Source organism: Rhyacophila brunnea, unplaced genomic scaffold, assembly GCF_057557595.1.
Source record: "Rhyacophila brunnea isolate RB1 unplaced genomic scaffold, BYU_Rbru_1.0 scaffold_4, whole genome shotgun sequence".
NCBI classification, from domain to species: domain Eukaryota; kingdom Metazoa; phylum Arthropoda; class Insecta; order Trichoptera; family Rhyacophilidae; genus Rhyacophila; species Rhyacophila brunnea.
The window spans coordinates 48339356-48365550 of NW_028233068.1; the positions used below are offsets into that span (position 1 = coordinate 48339356).

The 26195-nt window shown below is 34.8% G+C and overlaps 1 protein-coding gene across 1 annotated transcript in view; it reads right to left on the bottom strand.

Moving 5' to 3' along the window:
- Positions 1 to 827: 827 nt before the first annotated feature.
- Positions 828 to 26195, bottom strand: part of Ptp69D (Protein tyrosine phosphatase 69D) — a 39635-nt gene continuing 14267 nt past the window's right edge. The window contains exons 5-29 of the mRNA XM_085953770.1: positions 25519 to 25661; positions 25069 to 25294; positions 23868 to 24100; positions 22568 to 22765; positions 19818 to 20003; positions 18848 to 19002; positions 17969 to 18106; positions 17061 to 17381; positions 16382 to 16467; positions 13263 to 14387; positions 12740 to 12852; positions 12512 to 12636; positions 12000 to 12147; positions 9535 to 9711; positions 9231 to 9442; positions 8337 to 8443; positions 8096 to 8229; positions 6758 to 6943; positions 6500 to 6649; positions 6206 to 6380; positions 4673 to 4788; positions 4358 to 4495; positions 3337 to 3488; positions 3053 to 3188; positions 828 to 1221 (exon numbers count right to left, since the gene is read on the bottom strand). Coding sequence (XP_085809896.1) covers positions 1150 to 1221; positions 3053 to 3188; positions 3337 to 3488; positions 4358 to 4495; positions 4673 to 4788; positions 6206 to 6380; positions 6500 to 6649; positions 6758 to 6943; positions 8096 to 8229; positions 8337 to 8443; positions 9231 to 9442; positions 9535 to 9711; positions 12000 to 12147; positions 12512 to 12636; positions 12740 to 12852; positions 13263 to 14387; positions 16382 to 16467; positions 17061 to 17381; positions 17969 to 18106; positions 18848 to 19002; positions 19818 to 20003; positions 22568 to 22765; positions 23868 to 24100; positions 25069 to 25294; positions 25519 to 25661 — 4952 coding nt within the window. The 3' untranslated portion in view covers positions 828 to 1149. The remainder of the gene's footprint in view (positions 1222 to 3052; positions 3189 to 3336; positions 3489 to 4357; positions 4496 to 4672; positions 4789 to 6205; positions 6381 to 6499; positions 6650 to 6757; positions 6944 to 8095; positions 8230 to 8336; positions 8444 to 9230; positions 9443 to 9534; positions 9712 to 11999; positions 12148 to 12511; positions 12637 to 12739; positions 12853 to 13262; positions 14388 to 16381; positions 16468 to 17060; positions 17382 to 17968; positions 18107 to 18847; positions 19003 to 19817; positions 20004 to 22567; positions 22766 to 23867; positions 24101 to 25068; positions 25295 to 25518; positions 25662 to 26195) is intronic.

Sequence of the window (26195 nt, forward strand, 5' to 3'; positions counted from 1 at the left end):
TGAAAATATATTACCATGAATAGAAATAATAAGTTTTATAGGACATAGAGATGGAACTATGTTTGGTAAGAACAAAAAGAAGAAAATCATATTCCAACAAGCACCCTCAGTCAATTACATTGTCATACTTAGCTCTATATTAATAACATAATAATTATTATAAAAATAAAATAAATTAAATGGTATGATATATTATCTGCAATAATAATTTAATTTTGATATTTTATCGCATGCTAGTATAATTTCATCTTACACAACAAATATTTGAGCTGTAAAAATTCAACACTCTTTCGGGTTGCAGATAGCATAGGATTAATGTCAGGTATATGACTAATCATTATTTTAAACATAATATTATTAGAAAGTATACAGGACTTTATAAATATACAATATGAACAAGAATAAAAACAATCAAACGCCCAACAACCACATTCAGTACCTATAAATAAAATATGTAAATAGTACACACGAGAATATAAACATTTCAGGCAAAAAGAAAGTATAATATATTGTGATATTGTAAATATTACGGTTTTAACAGCCCAACGATTTGTTCAAAATAAAATAAAATTGAACAAACGTTATGGCACAGTCGAGATTCAAACACTGATCTTCATTATGTATCCATTATTGATAAGCGGCGTAACTAATTTTAAGGTAACCCTATACATTTTATAAAAATTGGAAATATATAATATTATCATATATGACATGTTTATTAAAGTGAACTAAAAAAAACATGGCACACATACACCTGTAAAATTTTTCTTAATTACAAACTACCAGACTTGATGTTTCTTTTTTTATTTTTAAATATATATTATTTTAATAGTAATAATGTTAATGACGATTCTAATTTGTGCTCTGCCAACGGTGGGCGAACGGACTATACAATTTCACAATAATGCACATGAGAATCTAGAATGTGGATTCATGCATGCGTGTGTGGGTGATTAGCACATACACCAAAATATGCCTAGTATAATCCCTTCAACAGGACGTGGACAACAGGGAGTGTATATTTCTTTTATTACCGGTGTCGAGTACCAGATTTAGCACAGCGGTCACAGAAAGAGTCCGTTGTCGATTTCCACTATTTGGAATTCTTCTTATGTCTGTTAATATATATTTGGTTTAATAGAAGTCACTTCAACTATCGGTGAGTAAATTGTGAAGTTCAGCGTAGTTCACAATGGCACGGTGCAGGAATTCATATTGCAACTGGAAAGTTAAAAAAATTAATTAAACACAATCACACACACCAACATAATCCAAACTCTGAAATGCCAACAAAGTTTACCCTTCACTGCATATTGTCGCACATTTCAAACTATTTCGATATAGCCAATGCCATCAAATAATATCCTTTTTCTATGCCCAGAAAACTGTTTTACCATAAACATCCTACTTTACCGATTTTGTTTGGACATTTCAAGAAGTAAAGCATGTCTGCATTAAGTCTATGCATTTCTGCTTTGACAGTTGACGAATTTGTATGTACGCCAAAATCCGCATTTGTAAATAAATAAAATAGAACATACAGAAGACAAGAAATGAAAATATAATTAATATTAAATTCTACAGGTTTTTAAAAAAGGTTTGTCGATAGCTATTTCGGTTGTAACACCATTATCAAGACTATTCAGATAGGCCGCTTGTTCTTGCTTAAATACTACACGTGTATAGATAGACAGAATACATTCTCTTACTCGTTCCAGCAATATTATGAATTTGTACACTTATTATTAATTGTAATATTATTAATACTTTGAAAACCCTAAGTGGGTTTTTTTAAAGGATATCAAAATTTATCAAAATTACACTGTTCGAGATTGACATTATTAATCAATTAAAATATTATTAGTATAATTGTATTATTCGTGTGTTTAAATTATATTTAATAGTGGCGACGAATGCATTACCAAATTTTCATTAATTATGTGATTACTTTTGGATAATTCGCGATTAATTTCCAACTGTTCGAGTAAATTCAATTTTAGACCTTTATTACATATATGCAAACTTTACATTACTGATGCTATGCGAATTTGATATCAAATGTTTAGCAAACTGAAAATCTATTTTACCGTTCCGGAAAGACCGGAGGTGTTCTTCTAAACGAGTTTTTATTGACCTGCCAGATTGGCCAATGTAGCATAGACTACATGTGCCACATGTTATTTTAAAAACTCCGCTTTTCTCCAGTTTGTTGATTTTATCTTTACTGTTTTTTAAGTTTAATCCTAGATTATTATTAGCTTTGAATGCTACGTTAACGCTATGTTTAATTTCTTGATAAATTTTGTCTGAAATAATGAGAAGAACACCTCCGGTCTTTCCGGAACGGTAAAACAGATTCTCAGAATGTCTTAAGAAAAAAAATCTTTTCTTCAAAAAAAAATGCATTTGAGGCACCACCTCAAAATATTACTTTTGGATGTCTGTGTGAGTTTGTTAATTGTTTTTTTGATGTCATTGTAGAAATACCAGATTGAGTCAGGTTTGGCCAAGTACACCTTACCGTGGCCAAAATTAAGGTGACGTTAACATTAATAATCTCTATTTCACTTGAATATAAAAAAAAATTACAATATCTTGACACAACAGTGGAAAAAACACTTCCTTCAGAGAAAATTGGAAATGATTAAAATACCAAGTAGAAAAAATCAAAACACGTGTATAGGTAAATCGTTTTACAGTGGCACCATGGGTACGGCAAATGCGGCTTGCAGTTGTATTGGTATTGTTTGCTAGCATTGAAACAGGCATTGTCGCAAGCAATTCAATACACGCGCGAATCGCCTATGGTGCCAATGTAGAATGATTTACCTATACCTAGGGTTAAAATCAACCAATCACATCAAATTTAATTCAGATTGCATTGGGAAATGATTATTTTTGCTCTACTGAGAAGTTAGCCAGTCACTTCTGTGGTTTTGCCTTTCGACAATGGATATTTATGCATTTTTTGAGTAACGCTATAAGAACAAATTGAAAATTCACCTAGTATAAAAATTAATAAGTAGATAATTTAATTTAAGTTGTGACTTACAAATGTGTCCAGGCATCCCATCCTTTGTGTTCGCATTTTCCGCGTGACAGTGGAGACATCGACTCTCTTTTCTGTTCTTAACTGCGCGATTAAGATACTCAACGCGACAAACATCGAAGAACGATCTGTCCCAAGACTGGAAACAGAAATCAATCTATTAGTAACTGCAAGAAACACATTTGACAATATATTGGATTACAGACTTGGGAAGAAGAGAAACGACCGGTGAAAACAAACATTTTTGGAGAAGCCGAATGGCATGACACATCAACAAGTCAACATACCTGCAGTGGACTAAGAGTGGCGGTTGTGAGGGCGGGGAAGGTCCACTCTGTCCGACGAGTTCAATGATTCCCCGCGTCACCTCGGGAACCTGCCCTGCCACCGTTGGCCACCCGTGGTACTGCAACTGTGTGACTCGCAGGTGCTCTTGATTCTAAACAAATAAGTACATAATATTTATTATAAAAATTCAGGCATCATTCTTCCATTCTTGCGTACTCGCTACAATCGACTGAATAGATTTTCATGAAAATTGGCTTCTCCCATTGAAGACAAGCGCTACATCCACGTTGGGAACATGTAATAAGTGACAGGATTTTTAAACTCTTTCTTCAATTTAAAACCTTGCAGTTACGAACAGTTAGGAATTTTAACTGCTGAATTGATGTTGACAAATAAAATCGGTATTTTTTGAAATATTTAACATTTGGTCAAAGTTCTATATTAGGGATCACCTACGTAGTAATAAAATGACAGTTATAATCATCATTATCATATTACAAAAGAAAATAAATTGATTTTAAATATTTAAGGTATTGTATGATTGATTATAATATATCACAATATTAGATGTGAGTTAAATTTCAACATAATAAAATAGAAAATGTTAAGATGGAGCTCATGAGAAGATTGTACCTGTAATTGCTATCACTCTGATATGGTGACATCTTCAAGTAATTGCTTCAATATTCGGTGGTTCAATTTGAAAATATGAAATAAATTTCAGACATTATTCAGTATTACTCGTGAGATATCTCAAGAGACTGAAGAGAAATATATGACACAGTGAGCCGCCATAGCAGTTATAATTGCAATGTGACAACGAATGTCCAAAAACACTGTCCCATAAATAGAACCAGTTTCAAGGAAACATTTTTATTTGCTGCATTTTTATTAACACCAACAATCTTTCCAGTAGCTACGACAGATGGTTTGGCTGACGGTCTTTTTTATAGTGACAGATAATCCTCAAATTCTAATTTAAAAAAAACAAAATTAATCAAATCCGAAGCGTTGACAAACCTTCGTGTTGGTGACTTCAAACTCTCTTTTAGTGTAATATGGACAGGATTCACTCTGGAGGTAGCTGACGCTGATGTGTTCGTATTGGATGACATCATCATCCCAGTATCGTGGACATTTCTTATCTCCGTCCCCAAGCTACATGTAAATAAAATACATTTCAATTTACATATTATAATCATTTACATCAAAACACCATTTTAACTGCTTGTGTAAATGTAGGTATTATACATGGTTTTAAAAGTTGTAATTTTGTAGAAGTGTAGTGTAAAAAATTATGAAATTCATTCGAAATTATTATTAAACATAACACACCTCGCTGAGCATAACTATGGTGGTTATTTCTTGTTCGGAGACCATTCTCCAGAAGTCAGCTATTGTTGAAGTGAGAGGATCTTGCGTAATAATGTATGATTCCGCATTGTCATAACCTGTAACCAAAATATAAGCGATTCATAGTATTTGATGTAACAAATACATTTGATGGGTCTTATCCTAGATGTTATTTTATATGTACTTAAATAAATTTACTGAACTGATTTTAACCAATACTGTCAACTTAATGGAAGAAGTTATTGATAAAAAAATGTTATATAATAGAAGAATATCGAATGAGGTATACTATATTAAATTTGTCAATAAGTGACTTCTTTTACCCACGGAGAATCGTAAAAAAGCACACGCACACAACTCAGATTTAACCAAAATGTCACTGGTGACTTCTCACATATTTGGTGGGTGATATTGAATTTTTAAGGACTCTTTGTTCACATGATCAACAGTAATAGTAATTAAATTTACCATTAATAATGGTGACAATAATAACACCTACATTGTGCGCAAAATAGTATTGGACAAAATCAATCTGTACATTTAAAAATATGTAAATATGAATACAGTCAAACTCGGTTATTACGATCTCGGACATAGCGAGAACTCGGATGTAATGAGGAAACATTCGTTGACATTTGGTTTATGATTTTCTCCATACATTTATTCAGTGTTATAACGAGCAACTTATCGGATAAACCGAGCTAAAATACTGTTAATGGGTCGATCGTTTAAAAATATTTCGATCCTAAACAATAAAATCCGATCGGACAGGATGCCGCCGGGGCACGGATTAAGTTTATGACACTAGTTAAGTGTCTAATTGTTATTTTCACCGACAATACAGAAAAAATATCCATGCACATGGTTGAAAAATTCAAGGTTTGTGAAGTCCGTAGGTACCTACCAGCGTTCATTACAATAAACAACTTCTACCGTCTAGTACCGCTTATAACGAGCAAATTCAGTCAGTCCCATCTTCCTCGTAATAACACAAAATTCACTCGTAACAAGGTTCGACTGTATATAATACTAGGTAGAAGATATTGTATTTTTTTTTTGACTATGTCTGATCCTATGAAGACCATATGGGCTCAGGTTTGTATTAACAGATTTTTATTTTATGAGAAATGGATGTTAGCCACTTGCTCAACCTATTAGATCCATACTCTGACTCCAAACACACAATGAAAAACAATATGTGTATTTGCCAGATCCAGGATTCGAACCTGGGACCCACGATATTATAGGCCGACGCGTAAGCCGCTCGGGAATCGCAGGCGTAGAATATAGTATAGCTATAATTAAATTGGAGAATTTTCAGATGACGTAAATTTTAAATAAACAATCATTCAACCTTATGAGCACGTCATATATGTATATTCGATTCGGTGATTCCAATAACTATCAACTGATAACTTCAAATTGCCAAAATATGTACATGGTAGGTATTAAGGTATAAGGTATTAAATTAAGACTGAAATAAGCTGTTCAAAACTCGAATGTTTTAAAGTGTACCTTCGATAAATGATGAATTAATATAGGTGGAGTTTTCTTTGGTGGGAATGGGCGACAGGATGACTCGGTTGTGATCGTAGGGCAGGACCAGCTCACTCCGGTTCTTGGCTACATTCTCCGGAGCTCTTCCCGCCGAACACGGCTTCAGCATTTCTATCAACGGCTGCTTTAATTTCTGACAAAAAGCCAAAGCATATTTTCATGAATAAAATGAACCTTATTACATGAAAGTATAGAAAAGACATTCCCTCGAAATCACAAGTAGTAAGAATAAAAATTACAAACAAAACAAACCTCAAATTCATTTTCCATTGCGCAGGTGTCTGTATTTTCAGCCGTCTGTCTCAATCTGTCAACGGATGTCCTTAATCTAGAAGCTGGGATTTCAGTGTCACCATACTGAGCAAACTCCAAAAGCGCCCGATAGACAAACACATACTGTTTCTGTAATAAACAAAGAAAAAAAATATTATGTAATTGTACCTATAAGGTATACATATGAAAATTTATTTCTTCTTGTTGACCACAGTCACAACAAAGATTTTGACTTACCAGACTTTGAACTAAGAAATTTCGCTGCCTCCTGAGATCGCAGACTGTGTTAAATACCGCGACATGTCCTTCCACCTGCAACTGCTGGAGAAGACAATCTAAAGCGACCAGAGTTCCCGTTCGGCCGACGCCAGCCGAACAATGCACCAGAGCTGATCTGCCAACGCCACACGCTTCGTTTACTCGCTGCAAATTAATGAAAATTAAAAGTAGCAACATGCTTTACAGGTTACATCATATTCCTTAATACCCATATCATCATGGTACATAATTTGTCACATTCTGTTAAACATGACAAGGCGTGTTGATTGGTGTATTAAATTAATTTCAGAATCAATTCTACTCTAGATCCATGTCTTGGCTGCGATTTTATAGCACTTATGCAGTGGTTACAAACTTAAGCTAGGGTCAAAGGCGTAGATTTATACCTGTAAGTGTAGGGGGATCCATGGATCCAAAGATTACCAAAAAGACGTACGGGGCCAAGATTCAACGGTATGGTTATAATTATCGGCATAAATCAATACCGACGAGACTGCGTATGAAGCATACTGCAGAGTATTGAAATGAACTTATAGATAGTTCTTTCACTCTATTTCACATACACCGGTGATATATTAAAATAATTCACTCGATCATTGTAAGAAACAATAAAAAAGGGTAAATTGCCGTTGTCACTCGTAGTCAGAACCATAAGTGGAGGTTATATAAACCAATTTTTTTCAAAGTATGATTTTACAACATTACTACGGATCAAAAACAAAATAAAAAAAAATGTGAATTTTTCCCAATAGGGATTTGAACCAATGACCCATATGTAAAGAAAATGATAACAAATATAAAGTTAATATTCATTTTTTTTCATTCAGAATTTGGATCACCACAATATGAAAATACTTTACAGACTGTTTTGCGTGAATAAATTACTACGCATTCTCCCGTCCTCAATTTAGGAATGAAAAGAGAAGGGAGAAAGATGAGATACACAAGTTAACCCATTGAAGGCAGAGAAGATTTAAAATGAGTAAAAAGTGGACCAACAGCCAGATAAAATTTTGAAGTTCATTCAAGTTTTTTTTTTATTATATTATGTTTAATTTCAATATTTTTTTTAAATGTGTACGTATTGAAAAACATTTAAATTTATATCTCTCTCTTCAAATATTATGTAGGTAGATTTGTAGGATTTTAAGTAATATCTAAAAATAAAAAATTAAGCATTTTTACCAAAGGACAAGCCGCGTAAAATTGGCACTGATTGTCTCCAATGGGTCAATAATTAATGATTAGTGAAAAACAAACATGTGAAATATAATTTACTGGTCGTAAGAATCTTACTTTTATGAATTTGAGGATGGTGTATGGATGTTCTGGAGCTACGAAATCCTTCCACATCAAAAAATGATATTGCTTGACAATCCTTTCATCATTAGCACCGCTCGCAGTACCATTACCATTGCTGCATTCATTCACTGCAACATCAAAAAACACCAAACAAATTTAATCATATTATTAAATTCATTCAAATACAAAATGTACGTATATTTCTAATCATTTCGTAATATAAAGTTATTCATACCTCCATTTTTCTTAACACCGTTGATTTCAATAATCTGACTGTTGCTGTTTGAATTGGTAAGAGCAGATTTGCTAATTTTCAGTTCCCTGATAATATAGTCTGAATATCTGTATAGAAAAAAAAACAAAAAAATTATTTTTTCTAAGTTTAATCCAAGATATATTATTTAAGATTATTTCCTATTTTGCCCTTAAATTTTCAATTCTCTCAGTTTTGAGTTGAAGAATAAATCAAGCTACGTTCGGACATCATCTTCTGTACTGAACTGTTCCCCATTAATATGATTTTGTAGACTGCGGAAAAGATAGTAATCTAATTTAATACATATAATTTCATCAGATCGACATCTACACTGCAAGTCGAAAATACCACATTACTTATAACAGTAAATATCTGAAAAGACTATGTGGTATTATTATTGTCTGAGCGTCACTATACCCCGTTTACACGTGCATGTATTTACTGCTGACAGTATGTATTATCGCGGCCATAACAAGAAAATGTATGTGTGAACATATTATCGTACAAGTTGCAAGATTGCACGCATGAATCAAAAAAGTTCAGAGGCTTCTAAATTTTCATGCGACAGTTGGATTTGTTTGATATCTATGCCTGCGCAGTAGAGCGATAGTAGCGAACCTGCCGGTAAAAAAACCAGGTACACCGCACAGAGACTCATTTTGAGGTTAACCGATTTTCACGACATGTCAAATAGGACAACATCGCGTCTCGCTTACTCTTGAAGCATGAGATTGGCGAGACAGTCAGCACTTTTACATGTAAACAGTTATTATCGCGATAGTTTAAAATACACACTATTGCCGCAAGTAAATCCATGCACGTGTACAGGTACTATTATTTTGAAATGTGAACACAAACGAATTCGATTGTTACCTTTTCTCTCCCAAATGCTGCACCACAATATTGTCATAAGTCTTCTCCTGCTGCTTCTGATCGGGCCAGTATTTGGAGCACTTCACTTTGGAATATTCCTCCAGATTGGTGAGCATCACCACCAACTCCAGGTTGTACTCCCATATCATCCGCCAAAAATCGTTCACCGTCACATCTGTCGGACCTTGGGCACAGATAAACTTCTTTTGCTCCTAACAGACAATAAAATCAAGTCATTACAAAAATGTAACTAACCTTTTATGGCAATATGGTCTTAGTGAAAAATATTATAAATCAATCATACCTTGTATCCAAGAACAACATTGGCGTTAATATAATCACTACCGACAATGGAATCCATTTGAGACAACTTCACTCTCGTCTGGTCATAAGCTTTGATATCAGGATATCGGTTTTTGCCGAGATTCTCTTTGGCCTCCGAAGCCTCCATTGTTCGATCCGGGAATGAATCCGGAAGAAGCTAAAACAAAAATACCACATAAAAATTTTCCCCATGAAACACATTCAGAACTTCAGGTACTTAGTCTTGTTAGAAATAAGGTCTTAGGTTAGGCAGGTCTCGTAGTCCAGTACACAAGGCGCTGACGTTTCATCCGGGGGCTCTGGTATTAATTCCTAGTGTGGTTAGAATATAATTATGTGATTTACAAAGCCTGGGTTTCACTACACTACTATCACTGGGCCTCATATTACATATTATTATCAATGGGACTGAAAATTGAAAAAAAATCGAATTACGAAACACAAAATGTATGACTAAAAACATCCGTTTCTGATACAATTTCTTTCAAGTCAATAATATCAGTGATGGCTATTATGGTTCATTCATTGAATCAGTGGAAATTGATATAGATTTTATGAATTCGAGTGAATATGTTGATTTCGAATTAACCACATTTGTATTAATGGGGTTTAACTGTGGAAACTTTATAACTTTTATGTGTAAATCGTTTTATTAGAGAAAGGGCAGATACAACTGTCGTCGTGTATTGATAAAAAAACCGGTATAATGACAATATGTAATATAAAAATTGTTTTTCAATTTGTGTGTGAGTCAGGGTATGGACCGAATAGGTTGAGCAAGTGGCTGACATCCGTTACTCGTAAAAAACAAAATCTGTTAATACAAACCTCTACACTGTGGAGGCCCATATGATCGTATTAGGATCGGATATGGTCGGAAAAAAAAAATATATATACAAAATGACCTGATTGAGGTTGTACCCCCCCATTGACTTTTTTACTACATATGTAGGTATCATTACTATGATTTTGATCCAGTGATGAAGTTTTCAAATAATTCCCTCCTTCTTTGTCGATTCAATTTGAGGGGTACGAAATAGACTTCATATCGTCAGCGTACTATGCAAACCTTCCGTCTGTTTTAGAAAAATGTTGAGGATAGAGTTAAAACGTATTATTTATTACAGTTCTTTCATAAATAAAAAAGTTTTAAATTTATGATAAAATTTTACCTACCGTCATCAAATATATCCTCCCCCCCAAAGTATGCCCCAAATCACGCATCAGAACTCCATATCAAATCAGTAATCTAACCAAAAATATCGAAACACTCCACCAACTAACAGCCCTACCTTACAAAATAATATCACAAATAAATGTTTCACAAGCGAACGCGTCGCTTGACGGCTGTCATTAATTCAGGGCCAAGTACCTGGACCCCTTCTTGGAATTTTCATGCAACCTTGAACACTGACCAGCGCAGTGACCATCTCAAAAATCTCTCGAATAACCCGCACCCCTTGTACCTCTCCTCAGGAGACTAGATCCCACCAAATGTAAGAATGCCCTTTGAAAATCAGTCAAAACCTACATTGAGAGCGCATAATACGAGTAAATCGTGTCCCGTAGCATGTTGGTGGGCGGCGAGCAAACTTGCGCGATCGCCCGCCTCTCAATTATTGTGTCCCTAGTGTTACAGTGTTATCAATAAAGAATGTGTAAACGCACTTACGTGGTAATAATATAAAGTGTAGTGCAAACCAGTTAAATGTCGCGTGCCCTCAAGTAGCCGGCATGCGTAACCCCCGCCAATTTGATGTATTTTATCTCAGTCATGCTGAGCCAATGTATACCATAAATGTAAATAAATGTAGTTCCGCGCGGCACTGTCAAATTAAAATTTCTGTGTCATGACTAATTGTGCCCCGATGATGTCTACACTTCCCAAACCTGAAGTAATGCCCGATGAAGGATCTTACCAGACTACATGTGAGTCCTTCTTCTTAGGTATTACTACCTATCAAAAAAGAGTGCACTTCAAATAATATTGTAGAAAAAACTTTTTTATTTATAAAAGAAATGTAATAATTAATAATATGTTTTAACTCTATCCGACATAGAAGGTTTGCATAGTAAGCCGACCATATGTGATTCATTTACAGAACCACTTGTGGCACACTTTTCAATACACTGAAGCGAAAATACAATATAGAATATTGTGATATTGTCCTATAAAGAAGACAGTTTCAACAAAGCATATTTTTGGTGGAGACATTTGATATCGAGTTGGATGTTTTTCACGTCAGCTTCGATCATTTTTTCAATATAACTGATGGTTTGGCTAACGACTGACTGTAATTTTTTTTAAAAAAGTTTAATATTTTGTCGGTTATATAATCTGTCATGTCCTAAGTATTAATAAGTAGTAATATGTGCATTATAACCCTCAGTTTTGAGTTGTGTCCAATACCGAAGAGTGCTAGTGTGAAGTAAGTATGTACTAACCTCAAATTCTCTCTGGAACCCATACCCCGAATCATTCTGCCTCTCATTGTAAGCAGCCAGTAGATTGTCCTTGGCGATTGGAGGCATGTCAGGTGGATTGTGTGACACAAGCTGATGTCGACCACCCTTCAGACCTTGGTATATATTCCTGTAACAAAATAATACATTCAAACAGTGGTTCACACCACGGTATTTATTGCAGTCTCAAAAAGCACTAACTAAATGAAATATGAGAAAAAAATCCTAGCATATCCTAATAATTACCTAAACTAGGTTTTTCGATAAACATGGTAAAATAATTTCATCCAAAGAATAGTTATATGTATTGCCTTCGCTATAGCCTATAGATATGATATAGCCTAGCCTTCGCTATAGCCTATAGCCTATAGATATGATAATATCATTATATTAGGCGATTGGATAATCACTGATCTTTAATAATCCAATATCCAATTAGGTGTGTAATATATTGTACTTACATAGTTAAAAATAATTAATTATGCGTCATATACCTTAGTGTCATCTGAAGAGTTTGTGCTTCAGCTCCCTGATGTCTTGCTTTGCGTCTGCCATATGCGTGTGCCGCACATAGCGCTAACGCTAGCAATAAAGCCACAACTACACATCCCACGACAATCTGAAACATTTCATAGTAAGTATTGAATTACATTATTGAAATCAGCATACAAATAATTGATACAATAGTCACATGCGGTAAGCATAGTAGGTTGATGATTTACCTTCAAAACACTGAGTAGGACACTATCGGAATTCGGAACATCATCAGGCCCAGGATTCAGGACTGAAAAGTAATCGCTGTATACCGGCATCATCACTGAGCTCTCGGAATGAACTGTGTACAAAAAAATACGCTATAAATATTTCAAATGAGTACATATTTATTATGAACGAGAGGTAACGTGTCCGTTTATGAAGTTGTGGGTTTCGGGTTTGACTCCTTTCATCTGTCCAATTATCCTAATATGTTTAGCAAGTGGCTAACATCCATTTCTAATTTTAAAAATCTGTTGAGATGAGATGACCAAAAACTACTTTGGATTGTAGAGCCAATGTAAAAAAAAATCGATTTCAATTATGAACAATACAAACTATAATTTACATCTATTAGTCCGTATTTTTTTAGCCCAGCTACTGCCGAAGTAAGTGGCTTGAATTCGATAGAGCAAAACACTGTTGTGAGATAATGTCATTCGAACAGTATGAAAAATGCAATATACAACATGTAACTAATGAGTTACTTACCTAATAATTCGACAAATCCCGTGTAATTGGAGTCAATATCCAGCTGCCCATCAAACACTGTAAAGACTGCATCTCCCGATCCTGAGCTCCCAAAGTCTACCAAGTCTGGTTTACTCTCATCGTTAACATTCATCTTACTCAAATCAACCACCTCTTCCCTCGCCTCCAACCTCTTTTCTTTCTGCTCTTGCAGTTTCTTCAATCTCTCATTAAACTCTACCTTCCCATGATTGGAATTGATCGGTGAACCTTCGCTGAGGCTTTTTTCTCCTCTATGATTAGGAAGTACTTCTTTCCCCTCTGGACCAACAAGATCTTTCATCAGTTTGACGAAATCTGACGACTCCACTTGCCGTTTAGCAATACGACTGTGTTTACCGAAATGCTTATTTCTCCATTTCTCTCCTCTACTGTAACTGAAACTGTCTATCGAATTCAAACGGTCTTTAAAGTGGCCACCAAATCGGCCATTGTATAAGTTCTTTGAGGAAAAATCACTGTCTTCTTCTTCCTCTTCGTTGGTATTCCGAAAGTTAGACATATAATCAGTCTTACGGGGGCCGAATCGTTCAGTGATAAGCTGATCAAATTCTCGGTCCGTTTGTCTCTTGACGATAATTTTATGCTTCCCCAAATATTCCCGACTGAGCGTGTTATCTTTGGGCACGGTTCCGAAGTCTATGACATCGATATCGTCATTGTTCTCCTGCACGCTAGAATCCCACACCGCATCATCATCATCGACATCTTTCAAGTCTTCGTTGCTGACCGCGTCATCAATTCCGTCACTGGTCGGATTATTCTCATAGTTTTCTATATTAGGCTTTAGTCTATTCTGGCGATAAATCCTTTGAGTGATGAAGAAGTCATCGTCCAATATAAACTTTTGCTCGCCGTTGTAGCTGGACTGTGATTCCCTGTCAACGGGAAAGTGTAACATCGGTGCGGGGGCATCTCGCTGCATACTTTGGTAGTCGTTCATGTCTTGCAGACTGTGTCCCCCCTCTGTCTTTAACGCTGAAGATGATTGGTAGTCATGCTCCGGTTCAACGATGATATCTTTTGAATAGTACCGTTTCGTTTTCTTCTTTTTCTTCTTATTGGAATCCATCTTTTCTGTCGATGCTGTAAAATCAATGACATTAATACAAATTAACATACTTTCTCCTTAATTGAAAAAATTACAGGATCAAAGCGTATGTACGAGGGTGGGTCAATAATTCCTTAGAAAAAAGCATTAAAACAGGTTTTATTTTTGTATTTTTTTTTATTTCTCAACATAATTTCCTTGGAGCTCAATACACTTGGTTAGACGTTTCTCAATTTTTTTTAAACCGTCAGAAAAATAAGTTTTCGGAAGGTCCTCAAAATAAGCATTTGTCCGATCGATGACTTCTTCATTTAAAAAAAACGTTGTCCACTTAGCCATTTTTTTAAGTTTGGGAAAAGGAAAAAGTCACTGGGGGCTAAATCTGGCGAATACGGTGGGTGGTCGACCAATTCGAACTTCAATTCTTCAATTTTAGCCATTGATCGTAAACATGTGTGAACACGGGCATTGTCCTGATGAAAGAGGATTTTTTTCCTGTTTAAATGAGGCCGTTTTTCTTCAATTTTGTTTTTTAGCTGGTCCAATAAAGATGCATAATAATCCCCTGTTATTGTTTTTCCTTTTTCCAAATAGTCAACGAAAATAATTTCACGTGCATCCCAAAATACAGTAGCCATAACCTTGCCAGCTGATTTTACGGTTTTCGCCTTCTTTGGACATGGTTTGCCTTCGCAATCCACTGCTTTGACTGTTCTTTCGTCTCGGGAGTATAGTGGTGTATCCATGTTTTATCTACAGTCACAAAGCGACGAAAAAATTCATCCGGATTGCGTTGCATGAGCGACAACAGGGCTTTAGAGGCCACCATCCTACTGCGTTTATTGTCGACTGTGAGCAAACGCGGCACCCATCTTGCAGAAATATTTTTCATGCCCAATTTGTCATGTAAAATAGAAATGACGCTACCTTTTGAGATCCCTGTAACCTCAATTATCTCACTCAACTTTAATCTTCGGTCACTTAACACCATATCGTGGATTTTATTGATCATTTCTGGTGTAGTCACCTCTACAGGACGTCCTGAGCGTGGTTCATCCTTTGTTGATGTACGACCACGTTTAAATTCATTTAACCAGTTATAAATAGTTGCAAGTGAAGGAGCAGATATGCCGTGAACTAAATCCAACTCATTTTTTATTTCCTTTGCTGTTAACCCTTTTATATTAAAATGTTTAATAACAACTCTAAACTCAATTTTCTCCATTTTCCATTTTTCCATTTTCCACAAGCAAATTTTTTTTTTAAATGTACGAGAAACACACAACAACCCGACCAATCTGATTGAAACTTCGCAGCATACTGGATCGGTAGTGCCGCTGCATGAAAACAAACCGCTTGCAGTACTAGTCGCGCCACCTGTCGGCTTTTCTAAGGACTTATTGACCCACCCTCGTATGATAATAAATGATACTAATGGTACCGTTATTTTAATTAACATACTTTAACATACTGCTGAAGAAATATAATATTTTTATTTAAACATAACATAGCTACAGTAAAACCTCGTTAATACGAATTCCACGGGACCGAAAATCGAAAAAAAATTCGAATTACGAATTATGAAATGTATGGGGGGAAAATGTTAGAATTAAAAAAAAAAAAAAAAATGATTTTGATCAATATCGTTCACAATCATAGATGTGCCTACCAAATTTCCGGTTCCGTGTGTGTTAATGGGTCATAAAATGTCAGGATTATTTTTATTACCTTCTTAAATAAGTAATTCATGTTTTAAGAAAAGTCTGTCACAATTTTCAATGACTGGCTCATGAAATAGTGTACTGTTAACGAATTATTGAATATTTTTATATGCCAGGACTCTGAAATCATTTTGAATTACGAAATTTGAATTAAAGGTATGGTTTTATATGAAAATAATGTTCAAGGGACTTTTTTTTCACGAAAATTTCGAATTACGGCGAATTTCAAATTATCTGTGTTCTTATTAACGAGGTTCTACTATATTTATAAAGATGACAAAGGTTAAGAAGTTACAAAATATACTCACAATAAACATCTTCACTTTGAGAAGTGGACAAAGCCTCTGTTTCTGGAATTTGAGTAACAGAATTCTCCGCAATCTTATCTAGAGGCCTAAAAGATAAATAAATAGGATATTCATTGTCAATAATACGTATCTATTCAGAAGTTTTAAAAACTAGAGTGACTTGTATAATCTTTATGTAACCTACAATACTTGATAACGATTTCAAAATTTAGTGTGGTTAAATTAGTAGCCATACAAAAATTTCTATACAATTGTGGCTATAAACTACCTGTTTTGATATTTGGCTAGTAAGTATGACATACCGTTGTTTGCTATTTTTTTGATTGCTTATTTAAATATTCTAAAACATGACGATTCGTCGTACAAAAAAATGCAGGGCGTTTTAATGATAATGCAGTCCTGTCAAATAAATCTTAGAGCACAAAAGAACGATGATTGCTACAAAATGAGTCTGCAATGCGAAATAACTTGTGGCTAATTTAATGTTTAGGGTTTTCTTCAATGTATTTGTGTTTGATGATGCAAATCAATTTTTATAGTTGTCATGAACTAATTTATAGTCTAAAATTGTAAGTATTTCATTTTGGAGATATTTAGTAGTATTTATGATAATTAGTGTGTAATCCCAGGGACAATCGCCGTATTAATTCAATGCTATTAGAAATTGCGCAATACTAACACGATATTTCTAATAGGAACGTCATCCTTCTCGGGCTCCTCGACAATATTGACTATATTCCCTGGAATTTCAACCAATGCCGGTTCATTGGCGGGTAAATCCGGCACAATAGTAAGACCGGCAATCTCAGCCAAGGGTGCAGTGGTGACGGAACTGTTAACAACAGGAGGGGCTGCAGTGGTGGTGATGGGTACGGCTGTTGTCGTGGTAACAGGTCTCAAAGCCGATCCTGCACACCTCACACACTGCCTGAACACAGAAACGTCTGATGGACCTGGCGCTGAACCATCTCCAAGGATCACTTCCGAGTGAAGGTTTGTACTGTAAAAAGAAACGCGTTTATTAATTAAAATACCCTGATTTACATTGGTGGTTTTCGAACTTTATCACATCACAGCGCCCTAAAAAAATACCATTTAGTGGCATGGACGAGTCTGTTGTACACCATGCAGTTTCTGTAATCTTAGAATCAAACACACAGTTCAGATAACTGGGGTAACCTCTTTGCTATTGAATTTTGAGTGACATTTGGATTACAGCTACGGCTGAAAATGTGGCTTGAAGAAAGTAAGTCGTCACAAGTGAAACAAAGATTATGTACATGTATTGTGCTTCATCGTTTGATATTTAAAATTTCACCAGTTCCATATTTACAAATACTAAGAATTTAAAAGATCAATATTTACCAATTTAGAAATGTGTAATATCTTTAATAAAAAACGAGCAATTTGCCACATTTTTTATTTTGTTGTCATATAAAGCCAAGTACACGAATCTATCATTATCTTCAAATTCAATAATCGGTTTGGTATTTCAAATTAGAATATATTGGAATACCAGTTTTTCCATTAATCACCTATTCCGTGCAAGTCATAACTTAATTTATAAATTTTCTGCCACCCAAATACCTGGTAAATATTTCAGCAATGTAAGCCCCAGCCCCCTGCTTTCCATTGTGAACATCTTTATATGAGGATACAGCCAAGTGCTCTGGAGACGGCATGTCCGATAGACGCTGGTCATTCTTCATTCGAACCAGAAATACTCTGTGAAAATAAAAGAATTGGTGTTTTCACAGGCTTATCTATTCCCAAACAATCACGTTATTTCATTTGGAATACAAACAAAAAATAAGGATAATGCCAATAACATTAAATAACCTTTTTAGAATATTAGTCAAAACATATATAAGCAGTGGCCATAATAAAATATTTTGGTGATACAAACACTTTTCAAAATCATCATATTGCCTGAACGATAACATGTTGGCTTATAAAGTCATGGGTCTCTGATTCAAATCTAGGTGAGGCATGTTGCCACATATTGTTTTTATGAATGTGTGTTTGGACCGACAGCATGGACCTACTAAGTTGAGCAAGCGTCTTAACATCAATTTCTTGTAAAACAAAAACTTGTTATGAAACCTCTTCACGAGGCTGTAGAGATTGTATTCAACAGGTATTTTAGCGATAAGACTTTCAATACAATTTTTCCGGATAATTGAGGTTGTACTGTGTAATGTACATACAGTAAAACCCCCATAATTCGAAATTGACAGGACTGACAATCAAAAAAAAAATTCAAATTACGAAAAACACGAAAAATAACAATAAAACAAAAAAATATTGGTTCCGTTTTTGATGCAATTACAGAAAATAAGCGCATACAGCCGGACAATATCCTCTCCCTATCCTTCAATCTTAGTCTGAGGTTGCGACTTTTGTTGGCATTACAAGCACCAATCGGCAAATAATATAATTAATGACCATTTTAGAGGAGTGCCATACCTATAGCAGCATATAGCACCATTTCTCTCAGAAACTCTTGGCAAGTAAAGTCTAAACATCCATCTGCCGTCATACTCTCGGACTTTGTCCCAGCGGAATCCCTGCAGGGAGTCTCTGGGAGGGGTTGCAGGCGGTGTCGCACACTGCACAGACACCTATAAAATATAGTAAAAAGTTTAATTAGAGATATCGTACTCAATTCAATTGTTTCTCATGTTACAATCTGTGGTTCCATACAGGGTAAAATTAATGCAAAATCCTTTCATATAGTGAAATGAAATTTTGAGAGGAGGAATGCTGATCTTAGGCAAATAAAAATATTGTTAATATGATAAGAACTTTGTTTGTATGACATAATTGACATAAAAACATTCCACATTACCTTTAGCATCAATAAATACGTCAGCAAACTATATAGATATGTATTAAATAATAATAATGCATGAGTAAAAGATGTAAACTGATGTATTATTATGAACAGGATTTAATTTATATCTCAGTCATTGAAAATGAGTTAAATTGGTCCGTCATTTTTACCAAGCTTTCAGGAAGACAGATGGGCTCTCTAAGTACCGAGTTATAAAATATATAATTTAGAATGCATCCTGCCATTTTTTTAAGGGTTAGGAAAAAGCACCATGAAAGCAGAATGAACGAGTGGCAACGTGTCCGCTAAAGAAGTTCATGAGTTTCGGATTCAAATCCCGGATCTGGCAAATTTCCCAGTTATTTTTATTGTGTTTGCATCCAGATAATAGACCCAACAGGTTGAGGAAGTGGCTAACATCCATTTTCATTAAAAAAATCCTCCCCGTGAAGAGCAGTTTGGTGGATAGCCAGTTATGCAAAATTCGTTTGTCGTTCCTAAATATATGAATCCCTCAAATTGAAATCTCGCTTCAAGATCCTTTCTCTAATGGAAGTAACTAACTAGCAATGGTGCTTGAAGGTTGCAAACTAATGTATTTACCTGCTCCCCCCCTCGTTTAGTTCTGGTAACTGCGCTGACTTTGACAGTGAAGTTTGTGTTGGCCGGCATTGTGTCAAATCTGGTGTGGCGTGCCGTCATGATGATGTGCTTCATCTTAGGACCCCACGTCTGAAACTCCATGATGCCTTCGCTGTTCATGAACGAGGCATTACCGGACACCTCCACCTAAACAGAAACCACAAGTTAAAGCCAGCCATTGAGATTCTCTTTACTCAATATCACTCTACTCGATGGTTCGAGAGGTTAACATGTTCGCGAACAGTTCAGAATTTGAGGTACCACTGGTATTGGGTGTCTCATCATTTTATTTTCTTCTTCTTAACTTCATTTTTGGAACAAATTAACAAAATAATAAAATAGTATTTTCCAATGGAAATCTTTCTGAAGTAATTTTTATTACAAATGGATTTATTACAGAAATGGAAAATACAACCATCTTCACATAATAATTATATAATATATGCTCATCACTTTTAACCTTTTCCACTCGAAATTTTTTTTATAGGTACATACCACCCACTCGAGACTTTTTCCCGCACAAAGCATAATTTCAATATAAAACATTTAATTGGTGAAAAAAATGTAAAAAAAATTTTTTTTTTTTATTCTGTAAAATAAATTTATAATGAATATACTGTACTTATTTTTAGTTTATTTATAATTTTTCATTGTGTGGTATTTCACAAAGCAATCTCCAATATGTAATCCTGGCTTATCACAGAATCGTAATGAAATAGCGGTATGTAGAGAACTGGCTATAAAGTGTAAATCGTCCATTATGACTGTAAATATGATACAAATGAATTGCCTTCAAATACACTTGTAATATAAGCGGCTGTCTCGTAAATTTCCTAAATTAGTTTCGTGCTCATAACAACTCATTCCCAGTGCGGTACACATTATCAAAAGATTTCTCAAAAAATAATAAATCGATACGTAATAATTTTCATTTGACTCATTAGAGTATTTCACATTATATAGGTTTCGAATCGGCATAATATACTAGTAAGTATTGTCATCAAGAACAGTATTCAAATATAAAACTGTAAACTATACGAGACGCCCCTGCGCAAGCGAGAACCAATAAAAAATATAAACACACTTCAAAATCATGCGTGACAAACACTTCACTCTAGTCTGGGAACGTTCAATAAATAAAATTTATGTGACAAAAAAACATTGCTTGCAAGCGACGACCTACGAATAAAAAAAGAGACGATTCCGATAAAAATACTATGTTGAAATTAGGCACGCAGTATTCTTTTGCCGACTTCTTTCTCAAATAAATGTAATAACCTATTATTATTCATTCTAACTTGATTGAAATCGCATTATAAAAATTTCTGAAAATATTACAAAAAATGACTTTATAGGCGGTGCCGCCGCTACGGCGGCACTCGAGTAATACGGGAAACTTCTAATGCCGCCGATATGGCGGCACTCGAGTGTTAAGGGTTAATATTCAACATAATCATTGGAAAAATTTTCAACATAATAAAATTTAAATTTCCGGGTAGAGTTTTTTATTCATTAACAGAATAATCTGCTTTGGCTCTGTCACTGTAATTGACATAATTTTAGCATAGTAATGTAAATGTGTAAATTTTCAGAAAATATTTTTTTTATATCACACGTGATGTTGGTGGTGTGGTGTAATATGTGTGTGGTGACTTCAGTGTGATTCTGATACATTTAAATACCAAGTAAAATTACATTGCACACCTTTTGCCAGTGTCGTGAGCTTACCGTGAGGTAATGTGTTTCTAGCTTAACCCATTGGTGACCGACTTTATTTTTGTATATAGAATACTAAATTGACTTCCAACAATCAAAAATATTAATAACTCAAAAAGTGTGTGTTTCATCAAAAATCATTTGATTTTTTGAACATAAATAAAAAAAGAATGCTTTAATATGATTTAAAAGACAGAAAACAAAAAAAATTAAAGAGAGATATGGAGCATCAAAATTCAATAAATAAAAACTTTCATTTATTTTTCTACAGAATTTTAAGTTTAGTGCTAAATAAAAAACTGCTTGTATTATAAAGCGTAATCTATTTTCATATGATAACCCATAAAATTTAATATCTGAAAATTTTTGACAAATGCCGTACTTTTCGCATTTATAACAATAAGTGTAATTTCGCGAAATTGTTCCAAAGTTTCAGAAGTTACGATTTTTGTTCCGAAACTACAAAATACAAATAATAATTTGTAATAAGTCCCCTGTATTATCCTGTATCTAAAATCGCTTCCAAGGTTCGCAAATATTTTAACAGATGTTCATTCTAAGAGATTATCAATATAATTTTTTATCGTAAATGTTTCACTATAATAATGTCGACATAAATTATACTGATGGTTTTATAAATGCGTTTAAAAATTAATAAATGTTAAGAATCTTAACACCACTGCACAGTTATCTACTGAAATATGACTATATTCTAAAACATTAGAGCGAGAGGTTTAAAAGAATACTATTTTATGTAATAAAAATACTTTATGCAGTCATCAAATGTTTATAATAAATATAAAGGATAATTAGGCTTCAAAATTATATAAATAGATTATCTACAACGTATAAGGAATGTCCAGGATCATGCTTTGAAAATAGAACAAAAGCTCCATTTTGATCTACGCTGAGCATGTCCCCCCTTAACAATGTTGTAATATAATATAATTACATATGTTTGTTTCATATACCTACATTTTACATACTGCACTTACATTGTATCTGATGATTTTCCCATTAGGTGTCGTGGGCGGTTGCCAGGCGACATACACAAAACTAGACCCGCTGACGTTGTCATGTCGACAAGCGACAGTGACGGCATTTGGCGGGCCCGACACACCGTCCATAGTCGAGCCGTAAACTGGGGAAGACCATTGGCCGCATTCACGGGTTAGTTCCGAGCAAGAACGAACCTACAACAAGATGACATGAATAGGATGAATATATTTAGAAACTCTTTCATAATTGCTTCCATCTCCAAATAATATATTTTATACAATGGCAGAAAATATATTATTTGACATGATTTATTAATTTAAAAATCAATGATTTAATGTCACCTACTCCACATAATACAATATATAAAAATATTGACAAAACTACTTTTAAAATGGGACCAAATATTAAGATACCAACACAAATCTTTCGCTTTTCCAATTTAGAAATAAGCTCATCACAGTACAAAAAATACTGAATGATATTAATTTAAAAAAAAATTCAATATTTAATATTCACACGATTTGAGAATGTTAGATTTTTTAAATGAGTACCTCAGAAACATACCAATTAGAAAATATCCTAATTAACATTTGGACCTAGCGGGATTCAAATTAACATCATTCATTGTCTGAGTGAGTGCTCTTATCTATAAAGCTATCAATTCGTCATTAATTAATTATAGCTAATAACTATGTAATCTGAATTGTTTCAAATTCCACCAACTTCGTAATTTAAACCAAATTTATGTTACTTCTAACATAATTAATAAATTTATATATTGTCTCCGTGAAAACTACATAATGATTGTCCACATTTTGGGATCGAAACTCTCTGTTGAAGAGTTGGGGCAATGGGGCAATGAGTAAATTTTTTTTTACTATGTCCGATCGTAGTAAGTTTATATGGCCCTCCCACAGAGTGGAGGTTTGTATTAACAGATTTTTGTTTTTATGAGAAATGGATGTTTGCCACTTGCTCAACCTATTAGGTCTATACTCTGACTCATACACAAATTGAAAAACAATATGTGTACTTGCTAGATGCAGGATTCGAACCTAGGACCCACGACGTTATAGGCTGATGCTTAAGCCACACAGCCATCGTGGGCATTGCGATGAGTAAATAATAAAAGTACATACGGAAGAACACTGAGTGAATTAGATTGATAGACTAAAAACCTATAAAACAACGTCCACCTAACTCACTCACGTAAGTGGAATATATCAATATCCAAAGCAATTGAAGAACATAGTTGGAATATGATGGAATTAAATACATAATAATTATCATAATAACCTTGTACGTATAATTGGTGTCGGGCGTGAGATTATCAAACATGTACGGCAAGTTTCTGTAGTCGCCTGAGTGTATCGCCTGCTTTTCAGAACCCTCCGGAGTGTTGGTCTCCCTAGCTGACAGCTCGTAGAAGTGGATATACTCCGTGAGATTCTCTGGAGGCGGCACCCATCCAATGGTCATGGAAGACACTGTGTAGCCCTTCACTTCTATCACAGGAACAAAGTGCGGATCTGCCGATGAGAAAAAATATAAATCAGAAATGAGAATATAAGGCATCATCTAAGATTCTAAGGCAGTGCGATTAAAATAATTTATGGTCATATAAATTATGATAATTATCGTGAAATTTAATGAGGTTGCCAGCAACTTGTTGCCAATGTGGACACGGCATAATACTACAAGATTCCAAGTTGGTCCTCGACAAAACAAACCCAACAATGAAGTATATTCTAAGCTGTCTCATTATTACTTTTGCTTCGCCAAAAACAAACACTTAAAACCTTATAGTTCTCCACTCGCGTAGTGGTCTTCAAACTTCCTATTTCCAGCGTTTAATATCAATTAGAGTGATAGGTGAGCCTGTTGTCTTGGAATATGGACACCCAAAATACTCAAATTCGCATCAACATTTCATTTATAATAATAATCAGTTTATAACACAGATATTGCCGAAAACCCAGCATCGCAAATGTAAGTTGAAATGGAACCAGGATTCGCTGAACTTCGTAATCTCAGCAAAGTCCAAAACCCAACCAGTTTTATATTTACGAATTTCATTTTACTTTCGCAAGACAGTTTAATCATGCTCTCTTCCTCTGCTGGCGATAGTTAAATGACGATTAGGCCTCAAATAGAATTCTTTAAACCAGTTGTCAAATTGAGATAATAGTTTAAAAAATTTTGATGATATGTAATGATTTCGAAACCTTACGTAATGTCTGCGTGCGTTAAGGGTAGAACAGTATACGTAGAAACTTTCATACTTAACAATTTATTATTGGCACAGTTCATCGGCGTATTGAATTAAGATTATCTGGCACTATTTTAATTATCAAATATCTTGCGGCATACACATTGGGAAAAGAACAAGACAAATTTGCCAGATAGGGCTCGAACCAATCACCCACAGCTTTAGATGTGGGCATTCTGCCACTACTCCACTGCGGTTGTTAAAGATAGATTAAAATTAGTGTAATACCTTCTTCCAGGGTCTTTATCCACCTGGTGTCAATATTTGCCGGCCCCCACCCTTGAGAGTTCTTGCCGAGGATTTTTAGCTGATAAGAGTTGGATGGAACCAGCCCGGACATGACGAATGATGTGTTTCCTCCGCTGATGGGCGTGGAGTAGTATGTCCAGGTTTCTGTACCGTTCTTTCTGTACTGCAGGTTATACGATTCAATCGGTGCATTGCCGTCGTTCACCTGTGTTGAATTTTATATTACAGTAACAAGTAAGGACCACGCATAGCCATACTTATTTAAATAATTGGGCTGTGTTATATTATGTTACTTAAAATAACACGCATCTAAGTAACATTCTATAATAATTCGCATATAAAACGCATGAGCCCACATATTTACATTAGTATGACTATAAAAATTATACATATATATAATATATCATTTATTATGTTGAGTTCACTTACAGTCCAGTTAACGTAAATTTGCTTAGCGCCCACTGCCTTTATGAAATCGATACTGATCTGGGGTTTGTCCAATACAAGAATGTCGACAGCGCCCGTTATCATAGAGTTGGTCGCAACATCTCTGCAGCCGCACAAGTAGGTTCCTATAATTTTAAAAAAATCACAATCTTAAGCAACATAATATCATAACTAGATATATCGTCGCTATAGTATTGGTTTATCCAATGTCCGTTTTTGTCGAAATCAACCTTTTAATGCAGAATGATTTTTTGTACCTAAATGGACCAGAACCATCCTTTTCTTTAAATTACTTTGTAATGAATACATCATTCATATGCTGCAAAAACAACAATTTAAATAAGTTTCCGACCATGTCCGATCCCAAATTCCATTGGCAGATTGCGTCAGGCCCGATCGTCTGCCACGACTGTCAAACTCTATTCTCTATGGTTTTCAAGGATCGTGAGCGATCGGGACGAAAGTGGAAAATTTTCTATTATTCCGTCGTGCGATCCATTCATTATCAAGCGAAGACTGCCGAAAGCGTACGAAAATAGCCGAATTCGCGCCTGCTCCCGAGTCATGCAAACGGTCGTTCATTTCATTCTACTGGTCGATTTCAACTGAACAACTACAAGATGGCGAAAACTCAAAAATATATATGGAGTATCACCGAG